This window comes from Brassica napus, chromosome A5 (genome assembly GCF_020379485.1).
Source record: "Brassica napus cultivar Da-Ae chromosome A5, Da-Ae, whole genome shotgun sequence".
In the NCBI taxonomy this organism is placed as follows: Eukaryota; Viridiplantae; Streptophyta; class Magnoliopsida; order Brassicales; family Brassicaceae; genus Brassica; species Brassica napus.
In genome coordinates, this window is record NC_063438.1 from 8,261,649 (window position 1) to 8,280,427 (window position 18,779).

Sequence of the window (18,779 nt, forward strand, 5' to 3'; positions counted from 1 at the left end):
AAATAAAAAATATATATTGAATAAAAAAATCATTATCTACTACATATATAATTAAATTGGTGCGAACATTTAAATAAATTTTATAAATCGAAAAAATATTTTTTCTATTTGATATGATATATAATTAAATTTAAATGATAGTAACATATATGGTATATTTTAATATTAATATTTATTAGATGATGCTTTTTGCTCATATTTTTTTTATTATTTGTATTTGTTATAGCAAAAAGTCTAAATTAGTGATAACAAAATTTTCACTGTAGAATTAATGGTTTAAGTAATTTATAATATTTAAAAAAATTAAGTTGTCAATATTTTTTTAAAATTTTTATCAAAAAAATGTTCAAAGTAAATTTCAAAATTAAGATATTTATGTATTTTTATATGGCATATAGTTTAATTTAAAATGATATATATATTTATATATCTTTTATTTTTGATACTTATTAAATGAGACTTTCAACTTATATTATTTTTAATTATTTGTATCATGCCATAACAAAAGTTTTAAATCATAGATCACAAAATTTGAATGTGAGACTTTTAACAATTTTAGTAATTTATACTCGTCTTTAAAAATTCAAAATATAATATATAAATAATTTTTTTAATTTTTATTATATGATTACTATGATTGCTTAATTTATTTTAATAGCTTAAAATTAAACAAATATAATTATAATACACACTTATTTTTATCAAATCTTTATTATTTAAAATCATTAATTGTCATATATACTTTAGCAACATTAGGAAATTCCGTAATCTTATTTAAGGAAATAATGAAGCACATTAATAATGTATTTATTGTGGTTTAATAAAAAGCTTATTATATATTTAGATGGACCAATCTATTTCTCTAAGGATTCTAAGAATCATTCTAGTGATGACATGTGGCTACAAAAAAATGTTGCAATGCTTCTCAAATAATATATAGGGGATACTTACAGTTGGGTCCAAACTATAACATTCTTGGGTCCCGTTCTATATTGTAAATACTTTTTTATTTACCAACAATAATAGTCAGAAACCTAACACAACCTGTTGGTATATAGTCTACATAACGAATATATAAAGATTCCGTACACAAGTATTGCATGCTGTCCCTTCTCCACATTATGTAATAAATGTTCAAATGACATATCCCAATGGTTTTATTTACTTCTTTAGCAGAAACATTAACCACATGTTAAAGGAAAGGCTGTCACATTATGTAGAAAATGTTCAAATGACATATCCCAATGGTTTTATTTACTTCTTTAGCAGAAACATTAACCACATGTTAAAGGAAAGGCGCGTAAGAGACCAATTCCAAATTCTCAACGAGGGAGGAGTCGGCAAGTATCTAGGTTTAGCGGAGCACTTTGGTCAGAAAAAACGAGACATTTTCGCGGCACTGGTGGATCGCATACGACAGCGCTCACATAGTTGGACAACGAGATTTCTCTCCGGAGCGGAGAAGTTGCTGCTATTCAAATCAGTCCTAGCAGCTATGCCGACTTACGCCATGTCTTGTTTCAAACTTCCCATGTCCTTGTGCAAACAAATCCAATCTATCCTTACTAGGTTTTGGTGGGATGTTTCCCCTAGTGTAAAAAAGATGAGTTGGATTTCGTGGGAAAAACTCGCAAAACCGAAGAACGCTAGCGGGTTAGGGTTCCGTGAAATTGCCCAATTCAATGATGCAATGCTTGCGAAACTGTCTTGGCGAATCCTCAAGGAGCCTTCTTCCCTACTGGCAAAAATCGTTCTGGGCAAGTATTGCAATAACTCTTCTTTCTTGGATGCGAAGGTTCCAGCAAGTGCCTCCCATGGCTGGAAAGGTATCTTGGTGGGGCGTGATTTGCTCGTTAAGGGACTAGGCTGGGCAACAGGGTCAGGCAATGAAGTGGAGATATGGAATGAACCATGGCTATCAACTGCTGAACCAATGTGTATCATGGGACCACCCACTGAAGTAAATCGAAACTGGCGGGTTAACAAACTGATGAAACCATCGTCTACAGACTGGGACCTTGATCTTATTAGAAGTAATCTCCCCCATATGAGGAGACAATCCGGAGACTGATTCCCAGTACCCTTGGAATGCAAGATGAGCGAGTATGGCTTCCCAATGCCTGGGCGTGTACTCCACGAAATCGGGCTATGCCATTGCCAAACTCTTCAACGGAGATCAATCTGACCTAGCCTTCAATTGGAACAAGTGTATTTGGCAGATAGAAGCATCACCAAAGATTAAACATTTCCTTTGGAAGTCCAACAACAAAGCGCTCCCTGTGGGTTCAGTCTTGGTACACAAAGGAATTGATGCTGTCTCTACTTGCAAACGATGTGGCGAGTTTGAAACGGAACTTCATGTGTTATTACACTGTCCTTTTGCTGGCCAGGTGTGGGATCTACTCCCGTGCATCAATAAGCCGAACCCACAAGGAATCTCATCTGTCTCAGAACTACTTGATCGGTGCCGGAAGATGATATCTCTTCCCCCTCTCGGCCTTGGAAGCACGCCACTATATCCCTGGATCCTATGGATTGTGTGGACCAATAGGAACAAACTCCTTTTTGAAAACAGATTTTTTACTGAGAAAGACTCTGTTCTTAAAACTATTCAAGATGCAAGATCTTGAAGAGCTGCTCAGACGATGGTCGCAAAGCCTCATGTACCACATTATGTGGTTTCATCTAACATTACACAAGCTGTGAATTCTTATACTTGGTCTTCATTCTCAGATGCAGCTTGGGATTCTTCAACAGGCAACTGCAGCCTCGGATGGCAACTCCGAGACACTGAAGGAACCTGTGCGGAGTCTTCTTCATCTCACCGGCGCTTTGTCACCTCGGCCCTTGTAGCTGAGGCATTTGCGGTAAAAGCTGTGGTTAACGCTGCAGTCTCGTCACATGTCAGCAGTCTCGATGTTTACTCTGACTCAAAAGCTCTTATCCTGCTTCTGAACTCACAAGGACAAGATGTGGCTTTGAAAGGCATCCTACATGACATCCATCTGTTGGCTCAGTCTTTCACCTCTATCTCTTTTAAGTTTATTCCGCGTTTAGCAAATGCTCATGCTGATTCATTAGCTAAATCAGCCTTGTACTACCTACGATCAAACCCTCTTGGGGATGAGTAACTGTGTTTCAATATAAGTTTAATTTGATCAAAAAAAAGTAATCCGATTAGTTACAAATCACACTTATGTTGCAAGAAAAGGCTCACAAGCCTCCAAATTATATCTTTCAGTCATGTTCTATATTGAGAATACCTTTTTATCAAGGATATTAGTCAGAAACCTTATGGTGGTATATAGCATGGCTAGCAGCACGTGCAAGTGGAGCAGTCAAACAAGATCTCAAATAGAAAAATAAAAAAAATTAAGAATTATTAAATTACATAGTCAGTTATGGTTAGAAACTTTAAAATTTTAGATATAATGCCAAATTTTGAACTTATAATTAAAAAAAAAACAAACGAAGTTATTAATATTTAAAATTACTTGATAAAATTGTCAAATATACAATTAATAATTTTTTAAACATGGTCTAAAATTAATTTGAGACGGTCCTGGTATATAGTCTACATGAAGAATATAAGACATCCGCACACGAGTACTGCATGCTAGTTTGGGCATTCTTCACATTGAATCCATGAGATAGTGAAAGTAATGAAAATATTCATTACCTCAAAATATTGCAGATACAGTGATACAGTAGATAGAAAATGTTCATATGACATATTGACATATCCAATGGTTCATTTACTTCTTTACAGAAACATATCCATATGTAAAACCAAAGACAGTCATATACAGCAGCTGGTAGGTGAGGCTTTGGCGATCTCCTAGAAAAGCAAAATGAAAAATAATAGAAAAGGTAACCTACTCCTCATGACGCCAAAAGTTTCTTGTGGCATTTTGTATGTTCGTTTTACTAATTTTCTGCTGCAATATAACATAAATTTTTTACTTATTGATACGGAACACCCTTTTTCAAATTTATGTTACGAAGGAGCAGAGGAAGTGGATTCATGTTCATGAAAGTGAGGACATTAAGAACATTGCTGCCCGACATCTGCTTGTTCTGATCGAGCAAGAAACTGAATGAATCTGTGAGGACAAAGCCTCAAGGAGATAGTAAGAAACTGAATGAATTTAGCAAACATGATGATCATAAAGAGGAGCCATATGGTTTGTCTTGTGGAGTTGGAAAACAATTTCACAGACCAGAATGATTTTGGCTTATTTCCCAAAGGTGCAAAAACTTTTACCAATCTGAATGATATTTTGATTGAACCATTCTTTAGTGTTAGTGACTTAGTGTATCAGTTGCTTCAGAATTTTTTTTTATGGATATAAGTCAATTAAGCTGAAACTCTTAGCTCGTGAGAATCAAACTGCGGGGAAACCGTGGACCAAGACTCAGAAGATCGGCAACAGCAGAAGCTTCTTCTCCTATAGAAAAGAAAAAAAGAAAACTGCACACTCCCTGCGCAGGCATTACCCTGTTCAGGTTCAAAGGGACTTTCTCAGCCTGTTGCCAGGCTACCCCGCGTTTTAGCAGGCTAGCCTGGTTCAAGCACCCCTGGTGCTTTTCATGTCAATTCACCATCCAAATCACATATAAAAGTATTTAAAACATCAACTCAGTTTTTATTTTATTTTTATTACTGACTCTGACTCAAAGGAACAAACAGAAACATAAACCATAGATAGTTCTAAAGTTTAACAGACAGAGAGACTACTAAAGCTTACCAACATTTTGTGCCTTATTCAGGTATAGTCTAACAGGCACCAAGACTTGCGTAAGCGAGGTCTTGTTTCCACCCTTTCCCTGAGGAACCATAAGCAAAAGAAAGATGACAACAGGCAGAGAACACATTTTTGACCATATAAGAGTAACGAACATGTTTGTAAAGCGACGACCACTGAGAAAACTGACCTTTTTACTTCTGATTAGCCTTGACATAGCTCTCTGGCAAGTAGATTTCACCACCAACTTCACCGTGCTGCTCTCCGCTGATGGTTTTCTTTGCAACATTGAACTCTTGACTCATAGCCTCCATCCCTTTTCTGAGAGCTTCCTCAGCAGTGCCATAACCATTCTCCTCTGCATACTTCCTGATGTCTTCAGTTATCTTCATGGAGCAGAATTTTGGTCCACACATGGAGCAGAAGTGTGCAACCTTGGCTCCATCAGCCGGAAGTGTCTCATCATGGAAGGACATAGCGGTCATAGGGTCCAAGGACAAAGCAAACTGATCCATCCACCTAAACTCAAACCGCGCCTTGCTCAGCGCATCGTCCCACGCCTGTGCATGTGGATGCTGCTTGGCTAGATCAGCTGCATGTGCGGCTATCTTGTAAGCTATAACCCCAGCCTTCACATCGTCTCTGTTTGGTAACCCGAGATGCTCTTTAGGTGTTACATAGCAAAGAAGAGCTGTGCCCAAGGCTCCAATATTGGCAGCTCCAATGGCAGAGGTGATGTGATCATATCCAGGAGCTATATCAGTAGTCAATGGACCAAGTGTGTAGAATGGTGCCTCGTTACACCATTCAAGCTGCTTCTGCATATTCTCTGGAATCTTGTTCATTGGCACATGCCCTGGCCCTTCATTCATCACCTTGAAATATAAAAAAATTCAACTAGTATAGAGCCGGTTCTAAGATTTCGGGGTCTATAAACAAAACAAAAAAATTCCATAATTTAAGGGTCTATCTCTATATAAAAAATCTTTAAAAATTTTGGAGGCCAAAGCCAATGTTTCACTAGGCTGTACCAAGATCCGGCCCAGGATGTATGCAACTAAAATGAAGATTAGTGAATTATATTAAGGTGTACCTGCACATCTTTCTCCCATGCTCGGCGAGTTAGTTCACCTTGAGTAAGAAGCTCAGCAAACTGAGCAGTGTCATTAGCATCATAGATGGATCCAGGTCTAAGACCATCACCTATCGAAAGAGCCACATCATACTGGTTACAGATGTCTAGAATATCATCCCAGTGCTCATAGGCAAAGTTCTCCTTGTGGTAAGCCAAGCACCACTTAGCATGGATGGATCCTCCACGAGAAACGATTCCAGTCATACGCTTAGCTGTTAAAGGAATGTAACGCAGCAGAACACCAGCGTGGATAGTGAAGTAGTCCACACCTTGCTCGGCTTGTTCAATAAGAGTCTCTCTGAACACTTCCCAGGTAAGATTCTCAGCAATACCATCCACTTTCTCTAGGGCCTGGTAAATGGGGACGGTGCCGACAGGAACAGCTGAGTTCCTTAGGATCCACTCGCGCGTCTCGTGGATGTGACGACCAGTTGAGAGGTCCATGATCGTGTCAGCTCCCCACATGGTCGCCCACTGAACCTTGTAGACTTCTTCTTCTATGGAGCTCGCAACAGCTGAGTTTCCGATATTGGCATTGACCTTGACCAAGAACTTTCTACCGACAATCATCGGTTCAAGCTCCAGATGCTTCTTGTTGGAAGGGATGATGGCTCTCCCACGCGCAACTTCTGATCTCACAAACTCAGGGTCGAGCTTCTCCCTGGTAGCGCAGTAGAGCATCTCCTCGGTTATGATTCCTTGCTTTGCGTAGTACATTTGGGTGTACCTTGGTGTTCCTAGCTTCTCGCGACGATCAATCCACTCCTTCCTTAGCTTAGCAAGCCCTGTGTTTGACAAGTTTTGATTTGTTTATTGTGATAGCACATAGAAAGTGTGAATAAACACAAGCTTTGAATGAGAGCATACCAGCGTGTGGGTTAACATTTTGAGGACCACTAGTGTCGTAGTTATCAAAAGCTGGCTCACCACCAGACAGATGCACACGTCTGAAAGGAACTTTGAGAACATGACCAGATACCTCATGAACAACCTCACTGAAACAATCAAAAACCAAACCAATGATTTCAACTGATGACTTCAGGACCGGTTCTTGACAAAGTCAAATAAAACATTCTTCTACAGTCCGCAAAACTTTTGAAAAATATTACAAAAAACATATGACCCCAGTTTATTAAAAAACTTTTATTAAAATCTTTCATAAACCCCTAAATCTCACGGCCGGCCATGGATGACTTGGAATGAAAAATTGTGAATTGAGTTGATATACGTACATGTGTTCTTTAGTGCTCTTAGGGAAGCATTCCTCGAACGATGGGATTGGCTGAAAATCAGGAGAAGAAGGGTCGATGGTGTGTTTTCTCTGCTTGGCTCTCTCTGAGTTAGTGGTTGGTGGATCAAACGTCAACGTGGCTCTTGTGGTTGTTGTGTCTTTCTTGAACCGAACGGCAGCAGCTTGGACAACAACATCGAATCCAGGTAGTAAGGAAGAGTTTGGAAGTTTGGGCCAGGCGGAGTGGTTCTTGTTGTTGTTGTTGCATACGACAGACATCAAAGTACTACTGTGTACGGAAGACATGTCTGCAAGATATATTAAAGTGGTTATGGATGCGACACACCAAGTTCTAAGAATACATGCATCAAAACATAAACAACTGATGGACTTTTGTGCACATATCAAGAGTGGATCAAAGAAGGAAAAAAAGAGGACATGAACCTGGAAGATGGAGCTGTGGATCTGATGAATGAAGAGGATGAAACTCGTTGGAACTCAATCTCACTGGAACCACACACTACACTCTGATAACAAAAAAAAGAAAGAGAAATGGTTGTGGTCCTTTTAAAAGGAGTAGAAAGGATACTATTGGTGTGATAGATATTTTGTCACTCCTGAATCCAAATGCATCCAATAAGTTTGCTTACGTGTCGCCTGTTTCCCAGATATTTTTTGTCAGCGTCCTTTCTGATAAGAATCGTAAGGAGGAGGAGACTTGTTATTAATACAAGGCCCTTAATTGGTTTTATTTTATTTTCTTCGTTGAATAACATCCGTTGGTTCCCTAGGTAAATTTTGTAATTTTCATTGTTTAAAAAGTGAGTTTTGTTTAAAACTCACTCATTTATACAAGATAAATGTTATGAGAAATATTATTTTAAATATTTATTTTTTACATTTTTATATTTCAAAATACATATTTCTGTTGACTTCTTCTTTCAATAATTTATTTTAGTTTTAAAACTGTGGAAAATATATAATCACATAAAATAATATATTTGGAATCAGATTTTAATATATTTTTAATCTATGAAAATATATAATTACATAAAATAATATATTTATACTCAAAATTTAATATACCTTTCAATATGTGTGAAAGTATGAAATAATATATTTTTTGAAAGAAAAAGAGAATATTTCTTTTGGAATAAATGTTGAGTTATCTTAATACTCATTTTGTTTCAATTTAACTGTCGTTTCGGGTTTGTGCACACAAATTAAGGAAAAAATTAATTTTGTATATTTATTATATAAAAACACAATTACTTATACATTTATGTCACCTAATCATATTTCAACCGATAGAAAAATAAATTGTTAAATAAAATTAATAAATTTTACAATAAAAATCGAAAACAACATTTATTTTGTAACGAAAAAATATTCTACAACGACATTTAATATGAATCGGAAGGAGTATAATATAATATTAAATCATTTTTATGAATATCAAATCTTATAATAATTTTTAGTCCCTTTTCGATAAAATTAATTTTATATTATATGTTTCCAACATTCAACGCATCATTATATACTGTTTATAAATATTGTTTTATATGGAGAGTTGTATAAATATTTTTAATCCCTTTTCGATAACTATTTTTTTATATGAAATACTTGAATAAGGCATTAATCTTTTTGTTTTACCATAGTTGGAAATGCAAAGTAAAATTTACAAAATTCGTAAGAATTTCAGTTATCCAATAACTATAAAGTATTAGAGTAATGGTTATTTTCAAAGGATTTTTGATGGAGCACTATCACTAAATTTCAGTGTTTTAAAATCTGCATGGAATCAATGTTTAGATCGATTTAAACTATGAATCAGAAACATATCCAAGTTAAAAGAATACAAATATTTGAAATTTATTGTCAAATATCAATTTTGGTAATTATTTTTGTCTTTTAAATTATACAAATAAATCTTAACTCACAATTTATAAATATTTAAAGTCCAACTATTAATTTTATATTTGAAATCAAATACTAATTTTATATTTATTTTCACTTAAACCGTACTTAAATTTTATTTTATCATTATTAAAAACTTTGATAACTAAATTTAATTATGATTGTAAATTTATCAAAGATAACTGATAAAACATTTAGATTTAGCTATCTTTTTATTCTGTGATTAAACTCAATTGAATTTGGTTGAACCCGATTAAATCCAAGCAAACCATATTACTTCATGGTCTGAAAAATTCTGGTTTCAGATTCAGTTTACAAAACATTGCTAAATTCTGTTGAAAATTAATGCAAATTCTATACTACCATTTGATATCCATTAAAAATCATGATGAGAAAGATGATTTACCAAAATTCTAAATGGATATTTAGTGGATAACGAATTTAGAGTATTTTTTTTTTTTGTAAAAAAACGAATTTAGAGTATTTAGGGCATGTATATTTAGCTAATTGACTCTTCTTATTCGATATGAATCTGTATGTGTTGGTGATAAAAAAAAAGCTCTTCTTATTCGTTTTTCAGCATGGGTTTGTTATAAATTCCGTTGTTACCCGATTACCATCAACAGTTGTCATTTTCTCACATAACTTTCTTTATCCGTCTCATCATGTAAAGAAGTTTTCTACGGATGAATACTCTTCATAATCATAGACTAAATTCAACCACTATTCTATCAACACCCGAACACATCTAATCTTCCACGAGATTATCCATACAGTGATACAGAGAATCCAGAATTCCAAATATTTCCTAATATAAACGTTGTTAACTTATCAGAAATTGAATTACGAAAATTACCTGCGAAACTACTAACAGAAGAATTTTATTCTTGAAGAGAAAGATAATCTTACAAGTAACAACCATTGACTCGTTTATATTTGTATATTTAGATGAAGAAAAAATAATAGTATCGTAATCTATATCCATCCAACTGTATTCACAAAGAAATGATGTATTATGATCGAATTATTCATGCTAGAATTTGTCATGGGTCGGTGAACTTAAATTACACATCTAAGAGCCACATTAAAAAAAACCGGGCAATAAATACAAAAACGGAGAAAAACAAGGGTTAACCTGAAAATTAAAGTAAATAACTAAACTTCAAAACGTGTAATAAAGAAGACAAAAGAATCTTTGAAAAACATGCATACAACTAACTCAGTCGTTCATTACCACAGCTTTGTGTCTTCCCCGCACGATCCGATCCGATCCGATCCGTACATAAACATTCCCTCCATAACCCAAGTTACTAAAAAAAAAAAAAGAAACAGAGCAAGTTTCTAAATCTACAAAAAAGACCCCCTCCTTTTTTGACTGGTCATCGTTTCAAAGGTAAAGCTTGACGACCTCTCTTCTTCTTTCTTTCTTTCTCTTCATCAAGATTTTGGATTAATGATTCTGAGTTTCAGGGATTTTACTTGAAGAAGAAGAAGAAGCCATGGGTATTGATGCTAAAGATGTCTGCGTTATCGTCTGGAAAGTGATCAGATTTTCAACGAACACAACGTGCAGATACGTCAAGAGATACCCAGTTGCTTCTTGTGTTTCTGCGTTTGTGATCTTCTTGTACACTTTCCTTCCTTGGATCTTCTATTTCATCCTCTGTTCTTCTCCGTTCATAGCTTGTGCTTCGTTCTATCTTCGGAATCATCTGAATGGTGAGGAGGAGCAGAGGAGAGATCGTGGGTCGAGGGAGGGGAGAACAGAGAAGGCTGAGTTAAAGCACCAAAGAAGTGTTCGACGAAACGCGAGAAGGGAAGTGGAAGAGGTCGGGAAAGATTGGGACTCGTCTCAAGCTAGCGAGGACGAGAGAGGGAAAGTTATTCTCACAACTCTCTACGGAGAATTACCACCGGAGACTATCACTCCAGATCTGGAGAGTTTCAAGAGAGACACGAAGTTGCTTGGACCGGAAGAAAGCTTCGTTGAGTCTAACCTCGACAACGAAGACTATGTCGTTGTACAAGATCCTTTGGAGAGGGTTTGTGATGGTGAAACTGAACTAGAATGCTCATCATCATCATCATCAGAAGAGAAGAAGAAGAAGAAGAAGAAGAAGAAGAAGAGAAAGAAACAAACACGGTCATAGTAGCGTGGACAGAGGATGACCAGAAGAACCTAATGGATCTAGGAACATCCGATATCGAAAGAAACAAGAGGTTAGAGAACTTGATGACAAGAAGACGGTCAAGGAGATTGTTCCTACTTGCAGCTGAGAGAAGCCTGATGGATATGGAAGTTCCTAGGATCTGCATAGGTCGAAACTACTATGGTTTGGATAGAGACAACTACGAAGCGGATGGAGTTCTCATGCCAGGATCTGCACCTTCCGTTATGTTACCGAGAAGAAACCCATTTGACCTTCCTTATGACCCACAGGAAGAGAAGCCGAACCTTACAGGAGATAGTTTCCAGCAAGAGTTTGCAGATGCTAACCCTAAAGACATCTTCTTTTCTCGCCATGAGAGCTTCCACCACAGAATCTTCCCTTCAGAGTCTCAAAATGATTATAATCTAGAGTCATTGTGGAGAAAAACACTTGATGGTAGGCCTAAGCCACTGCAAGGTATATGCTCTTTCTTTTCGATTCTGGAAGTGACTTAAATTTCGGTGCACCAGTAAAAGCCTCATTCGTTTGGTCAATAGATTTTTGTTATTTTTTGTCTTTTGCTTTCTTGAGTTTAGTTTGGGGGTTTTCTCAACATATAATAATACAGATAAGGAGTCAAGACTGACTCTAAGACTCTAAGAGCTGTAGGCGATTTAGTAAAGATTTAAAATAAATTTCTTTTTTTTTTAAATTTGGCAGCTTATGTTTATGTAATTTTCTTCAAAAAGAATTGGGGATAGAAGCAAATGTTTCGTTCGGCTTTGCTTAGGACCGACCCTGTAAGGAGTACTAGTTTTGTTATTGTAAATGCAGATGAAGATAATGATTTTGGACTAAGGCTTCTTTAATTCATAGAGACTTTTCTTGATGATTTAGGTAGCAACGATCAACTTCCTCTAATGAAAGAAAGTGATGTGGAGGCAGGGGAGGTACGGATAGAGACTGATTCGATCAGAAACGATGATAGTGACTCGAACACAACGTTTTCTCCGAGAGAAAGAGAGAAAGATTTCAATGTTTCAGACCAGTCAGATGCTTCTGAAACTTTCTGCAAACGAAATGAAGATCGTGTTGGAAAATCTCTAGCGGGTTTAGTACCAAGAAGCGGCGGTTCGAGTTCAAGGGCGAACGCGAGGCAAAGATACATGGAGCATTTTGGTTACAGCATAAAGAGAAATCATGTGTCAACACATTCCGTTGACTCTGATCTTCAAGTTGAGGTGTCTGAACTCGGATCACCTCCAAGTTCAGTTGATGGGAATGACTCCTCCTCTGATGAAGAGAGATCTTTGTTTGGTTATGAATCTGAGATTGGTAAGGAAATGGGTTTTTATGGTGAGGAAAGTGGAATGTTACCTATGGGAAAACTTGATCAAGAAGTAAATGAAACAAAGTATTTAGCTTCTCCAGAAATTGAAGAATCAGGAAAGTTGGAGCCTATGGTCAGTTCATGTTTTTGTTTCCATTCATGCAAATGGTTATGTTTTCTTTTATAAACAAATATTAAGACACTGAACATAATCTTTGCAACTTTTTCTCAGGATTTGAAGAAACTTCCGGGAAACTCAGCTGATGAGATAAAGACGAGTTATGACTCTGATGAGCCTGAACCATCCGAGAGGACTTATCAAGAATCTGAAGAGCCAAGTGTTAGAAATGACCAAGAAGTGATGCAACAACTACCAGAAGCTGAAGCTTCTGATGTAAATCATCATGGAAACCCTGAAGATTCTGCTGCTTTTCCAACATCAGTATTAGAAGACATGTTGCCTTTAAGTCATACTCATTCGGAGGATCTTGATCATACATCAGATGGTCTTCTGCCGAATGTGGATGCACCCGCAGAATCATCTAGTAATCAATCAAATGTAAGTTTTCAGTCCGTTCTGTATTCATTCACACACATGTACTTTGTCTGACACAAGATTTTTATTCTCCATCACAGGAACAATCTGATCCAACCGGGGAAACTACAGTAGAAACCGTTTGCTTGAATGCCACGGAAACAGTTCAGGAGAAGCAAGAGGTGTGCAGTTTCCTTGTCCCTGTATTTATTTAACTAAAAAGTATATAATTATTTGTTATTACATAACACTAAACATGAACTGTCAGGGATCTGAAGAACCATTAATCAATGATGAGTCTAAATCTGCAGAAGACCGCAGATCACTGTCCACGGATGCATCAGCTGAAGAACTCAATAGCCATAACAATTAATTGATGAAATGGTTAGCGAAGACTGAACTTTGGTTTTAACTGCTACGAGGAAGAAAATCTGATTCTCTTCCTATATTCTCTAGTTTTGATGCAGAAAGTTTTATTCGCATTCTCACGGAAAAGTCAATGAAGGGAACACCAGTTTAACTTGGTTTATAGAATCAAACACCAATATAGCTGCAGAGGCCAGTTTTGCAGGTGTTAATATATGCTCTGACTATATGAGTACGAGACATGGCGAAATGATAAGATATTTGTGGATAGGAAATTTATGTTATGTTTGTGTTGCATTATCAAATGCAGACTTTTGTTTTTTAAAAAAGGTATAGCGAGAGAATGTATAGGTTTCTTGTGGGTGTGTTTTGCTTCCTTAGAGCGCACGGCAACTGAGGAGATGCTCTTATACATGTTTGTTTTGTTCGCCTATATTCTTAGATAATTTCGTGCAATAAACACTTTTCTTGGGAAATCATAAAATAAAATAAGTTATGATTTTTTTTGTTCCTTTTGTCCAAGTGACATTTTTACACTATTGAAGACAGTTTTATCCAATGAAAATTATCTACATTGCAAAGTTTTATAATGTACGCACACGGTCATATATTTACCCAAATACACACGAACAACCACATATGTTTGATAACCATGACCCAAAAAATCTAATAAGCCAAATCTAATAAGACCTTATAATCAGCTTGATTGGTGTACATCGCACACACATGAACTCCTCTTATATAAATAAAAGGAAAAAAATTTCCTAACTACACAAAGTTTACTATAATATGTTGGAAACCATCCAGTGTATGAGAATGTATCAACAAAATTTATGTTAATACATGTCATATGCACAAAATAAATAATAATATGATGGCAACATCACAATCAGATTTAATTGATTTTAAGCTAAGTTAATAGGGTCAATCTGTAATTTACTAAACTTAATAAACTTAATGATTTATTAAGTTTAATCAACTTAATTAATTTTGTTAATAAACTTAATAATTTATTAAACTTACTTAATAAACTTAATAAATTTATTAAACTTATAAAAATTAATAAATTTATTAAACTTAATAAAATTAATCATTTATTAATAAACTTAATAAACTTAATCATTATTAATAAACTTATAAATCTAGTTGGATTAGTGCTTTTCACTAACTTTTATAAATTTAGTAGGAATATTTTCAAATATTATCGACTTCCATAAAACTACGAAAATAATATTTTATTTTGATAATATGATTTTTCTATTTTGGTTTAAATTATTCAATCTTGTTTGATTTCTATCACCAAATCCGAATGAACTACTGGACAAATCCCAATATTTTTAAATATGTCTTGATAAGGGATTAATCGACTACAAAGGTAGGGACAATAAATAAGGAGCCACCTTTGTGTGTAAAAAGTGTAAATGTATAGATTGTGAAGTGAGGAATTTTTTGTTCCAGCTTCCAAGCTCAACTTCAGTGTACGCTAGAATATAAAGATACTGTGGATAAATAGTTCTAGAGAATTCTATATCGTACTAAAAGCATGCTGGGTTGTAATTGGCAGAAGAACTTCAAAACAAAAACAAAAAAAAACTTGCAGAAGAAACTAAACACATAGAAGTCTCTACTTCATACGAAAGGTTCCGAGATTATGACCAAGACTAACCTTAAAAATATGGATTAATTAAATAATTGTTTATTTATTATATTAAGAGTTGAATAAAAGATAGAATTGATGCAGATTGACTTTTAGAGGAGAGGAGAGGAGAGGAGGAAATGGAAGAAAGAATGATAATGGAGAAAATTCGAGAGCATCTCTACCTGAGCGAAGACGTTGACGTCAGCGACGCACCCCGAAAAGTGGAGAAAGGAAGAAGCTTCTACGAAGATTTTAGCCTCAGAGGCATCCGAGTCAACCGAGTCGACCCCGGTTTCATTTCCTGCTCTTTCAAGGTCCCTCTCCGTTTGACGGTTCGTCTCTTCCTCATCGATCCTATTGATTAAAGTATTTGATATAGGATTTGATCAATCATGTAAGGAAGAGACCATTACTACTGTCTTGTAAGATGTCTGAAAGATACAAATTGGGTTTTTTTTTAACCACTGAGCAATGGATGTGAATTTTTTAAAATATTAAAAGTGGTTCTTGTAACCATGAAGATATATCTTTGTGGTTGATGTGGTTAGGTTTGGTAATGGCAGGACAGAGAAGGGTATCTAGCAAACGGTGCAATTGCAAATCTTGTTGATGAAGTTGGTGGAGCAGTTGTATATGTCGAAGGTTTACCCATGAACGTTTCGGTGGACATGTCCATTGCTTTCCTTTCAAAAGCCAAGCTTGGTGAGGAGCTGGAGATAACATCGAGAGTCATGGGAGAGAGAGGAGGTTATAAAGGAACCATCGTTGTCGTGAGAAACAAGTTGACCGGAGAGATTATAGCTGAAGGTCGCCATTCTTTGTTTGGCAGACAGCCTAGTAAGCTCTGAGGTCCAAGCTCTCTCTCTTTGGTACTTCTGTAAAAGATGATCTTATATAACTTGTTTCACTATTTATTACTTTTTGTGTTAGGTTATTTTCTTCTCTTTTTTTCTGATTTTGAAAATGAAACCTTTGTATTTAGATGGTTTATAAAAGCTAAAACCTTTATGGACTTGTTGAATCATCTTTCATTGTATTTAACATTAAAAACAATTTGCTCTCAACACATTGTAGACTAATTTAATACCAAAAGCAAGAAAAAATTCAGAAAAGAGATATTGCCAAAACATTAGCAGTACATATTATTAGCTAACATCAGTTTCTACTGAGATGGAACCAGTAACAACAGCAGCTTCAGTAGATTGCTGAGATGGTGCACCCGACACACTATCAGGTATTGGAGCAGAAGCTGGGCTTGGAGTTTGAGGACCCGGTTGTTGCGGATAAGGATGAGTGGCTTGTGGTGGGACATGGTGGTAAGGAGGATACTGCATATACCCTCCATATGGCTGGTGCGGATAATGACCATGTGGAGGCATTGGGTAAGGAGACGAAGAAGCTCCTCCTCTGTTTCTATGGCGTTGTATTAAAAACTTCCTTTAGAACCGCACATCTAGCTTTTGATGTTGCTCTCATCTTTGTAATCAGTTATGAATGAAATTTGTTGTGTTTAAAAAGAAAAAGAAAACAAAAACAAAAATTCAAGATAAGTGGATCGTATTGAACCAATATTTCAGATTGGAGCTTCGAACAACCAACTCGAGAAAGGAAAATTGATCTTTAGTTATCATAATTATTCTATCAGTTACTTCTTCACTGTAACAGCATTCTTTGTTTTATTAAGAAGATGATTTAAGAAACAAAACAAGTATTTTGAAACTGGATTAAACTTGCAGTTGCAGTTGCACCAGACTTGGAACATAATTATAGTACTCAATATTGTGATAAACCCACTCAGGATATGGAGCTGCTCCTAAGTTGACAGATCTGAAGTATCCATCTTCTCCAATGATGTAAGCCATTTGGAAGAAACAGGTCTTGGGCGTTATATCGAAAAACACAACAACTTTCTTCTCCTCGTCAATGAACCAACTCCTACAATCAAAGTAAAGCCAATAATCATCCGGAAATAAACCTTTGATAAAATACCAATCCAGTGTCCAAAACTTGTTCCATAACACAACATTGGGCTCAATCTTAGTGGTAATCCAAATCTCTACTTTCTCGCATACGTAGGCATTATGTAACAGAACCAGCTTCTCATTGCTACTAATTATATCAGTCACCTTATAGTAACCACTATGGAAAGGTGGAGGCAGAGGTAGAAGCGGTCCAAATCTCTCTGTTGTAAAATCAAAACAGAACAAACCATTCTTTTCTTCTGATGCATGATCTGGACTGCAAAAATAAGTATTTCCCTTCAATGACACGAAAAACTTACTATTCAAATTACAATACACTGGACAAACATCGAGAACCCTCCATGTGTCCGAGCTAAAACAGTAGAGCTCAATGTCTTTGATGTTCGAGTCAACAATAGAGAAACTCAAGATTTTGTGGTTGTTGTTGTTGTCATATCCGAGAACATACATATCTGATTTTCTGTGGAATTTGTTTTTGGTTTGAACCAATCTGCTTTGCTCTAAATAAGGGTTACAAACAAAAAGCCTAGACTGGTCTAAGGGAACGCATAACAATAAGCCATCGCAGTGAAAGATTTGAGATATCTCGACTTGATGAGTAGGCATACTTATATGTTTCCCCAAGTCTTCGTCGTAACAGTAGTTTTCGTTGCGGATTCCTTGGAGTTCGAATCTCAATGAATAAATACTATAATGATGTTCTATCATCATGAATGCCATAAACTGTTTCTTTGCTGATTTTTGCCCTAATATCTGACCTTTTGATAAAGCTTTCCACGTTTTGCATGTAGATCGAACTGCGCTTAGAGATGTCAGTGGAACCCTAGAGAAAATCTCCACTAATAAATCCCTTGAAAGATCGGAAATTGTCGTCATAATTCTTCAAAACAAAAAGCTTTCGATGTCTTTCTCCTCTCTCTCTCTGACGCTGCCTTGATGCGTCAATGTCGATCGAACCACCTAATTATATATCTCTTAGTGGGTTTATTATACTAATAATCTCTTCCTTTGGCCTATTAATCAAGTTTTTTTTGTCTGCGCCTATTAATCAAGTTTAAAAGGATGGATCATAATGCGTTTTAAAATGACTTAGATACATATTTTTTATAATAATATTGATATTATTTACTAATAAACTAGGTGATTGTCCGCGATTTCGCGGGTATAAATATTTATGAAAATTATATATTATGTTTATAATTTTAAAATTTTGAATAATAATTAGAAGTATTAAGAATAATCTTTTTATTTTAAATAGTTTGATATTATATAATCTTAGAAGATTATTGAGATACAATGTTAATTCTATAAATTTTATTATAAGTTTCCAAAATTTTTTTTATGACATAATTTTTGATTAAGTAAAAAAAAAAACAAAGATTAAAGAGCAAGAAGTTATTTTATAACAGATTCTGTTTTTGCATTATTTTTTCTACCACTTTATTTTATTTAGAAGTAAAATAGTTACAAATAATAAATTAACAGTTACAGTACTACGTAAATCACGTGTATTTCGGCAAGCATATAAAACATTAAGTACGTAAAAGTATAAAATAACAAAGAATACAACCAAGAATACAACAAATAAGTTTTATTATTCTTCAATCATGTTTTATTTATTTTCCGTTCTTTTGTCCTATTACAAAATAAGGATGTCAATTTTATTATAATCAAAAACAATATCAATAGAGTCTTAACTCTAGTCCCGTAACAATATATTATTTCTGATTTTCAATTCATATATTATAA

General features: G+C 35.3%; 3 protein-coding genes and 1 pseudogene across 5 annotated transcripts; 2 read left to right on the top strand and 2 right to left on the bottom strand.

Annotated features, from left to right (window-relative positions):
* Window positions 1–3,651: 3,651 nt before the first annotated feature.
* Window positions 3,652–7,781, bottom strand: LOC106451520 (phosphomethylpyrimidine synthase, chloroplastic). 3 transcript variants are annotated; one of them, XR_002664625.2, is made up of 7 exons: window positions 7,556–7,781; window positions 7,113–7,419; window positions 6,748–6,875; window positions 5,839–6,665; window positions 4,936–5,620; window positions 4,749–4,827; window positions 3,652–4,563 (listed from the first exon to the last, which is right to left on the bottom strand). XR_002664625.2 is itself a non-coding variant. In XM_013893451.3 (6 exons), the coding sequence occupies exons 2-5, from the start codon at window positions 7,415–7,417 to the stop codon at window positions 4,940–4,942; spliced, it is 1,941 nt and encodes a 646-aa protein (XP_013748905.2). In that variant the 5' UTR covers window positions 7,418–7,419; window positions 7,556–7,781; the 3' UTR covers window positions 4,624–4,827; window positions 4,936–4,939. The 3 variants fall into 3 exon arrangements, 1 of the variants encoding a protein (XP_013748905.2); XR_002664624.2 differs by having other exon boundaries at window positions 3,652–4,578; XM_013893451.3 differs by lacking the exon at window positions 3,652–4,563 and having other exon boundaries at window positions 4,624–4,827.
* A 1,926-nt stretch (window positions 7,782–9,707) lies between these two features.
* On the top strand, window positions 9,708–13,920 carry LOC125609436 (annotated as a pseudogene).
* Window positions 13,921–15,104: 1,184 nt separating this feature from the next.
* On the top strand, window positions 15,105–16,072 carry LOC106451522 (acyl-coenzyme A thioesterase 13). The gene is made up of 2 exons (XM_013893455.3): window positions 15,105–15,380; window positions 15,612–16,072. The coding sequence occupies exons 1-2, from the start codon at window positions 15,186–15,188 to the stop codon at window positions 15,894–15,896; spliced, it is 480 nt and encodes a 159-aa protein (XP_013748909.1). The 5' UTR covers window positions 15,105–15,185; the 3' UTR covers window positions 15,897–16,072.
* A 644-nt stretch (window positions 16,073–16,716) lies between these two features.
* On the bottom strand, window positions 16,717–18,730 carry LOC106453703 (F-box protein At3g49510). Its single transcript, XM_013895922.3, has one exon. It carries the CDS (start codon window positions 17,904–17,906, stop codon window positions 16,773–16,775), a length of 1,134 nt encoding a protein of 377 aa, XP_013751376.1. The 5' UTR covers window positions 17,907–18,730; the 3' UTR covers window positions 16,717–16,772.
* Window positions 18,731–18,779: the final 49 nt, after the last annotated feature.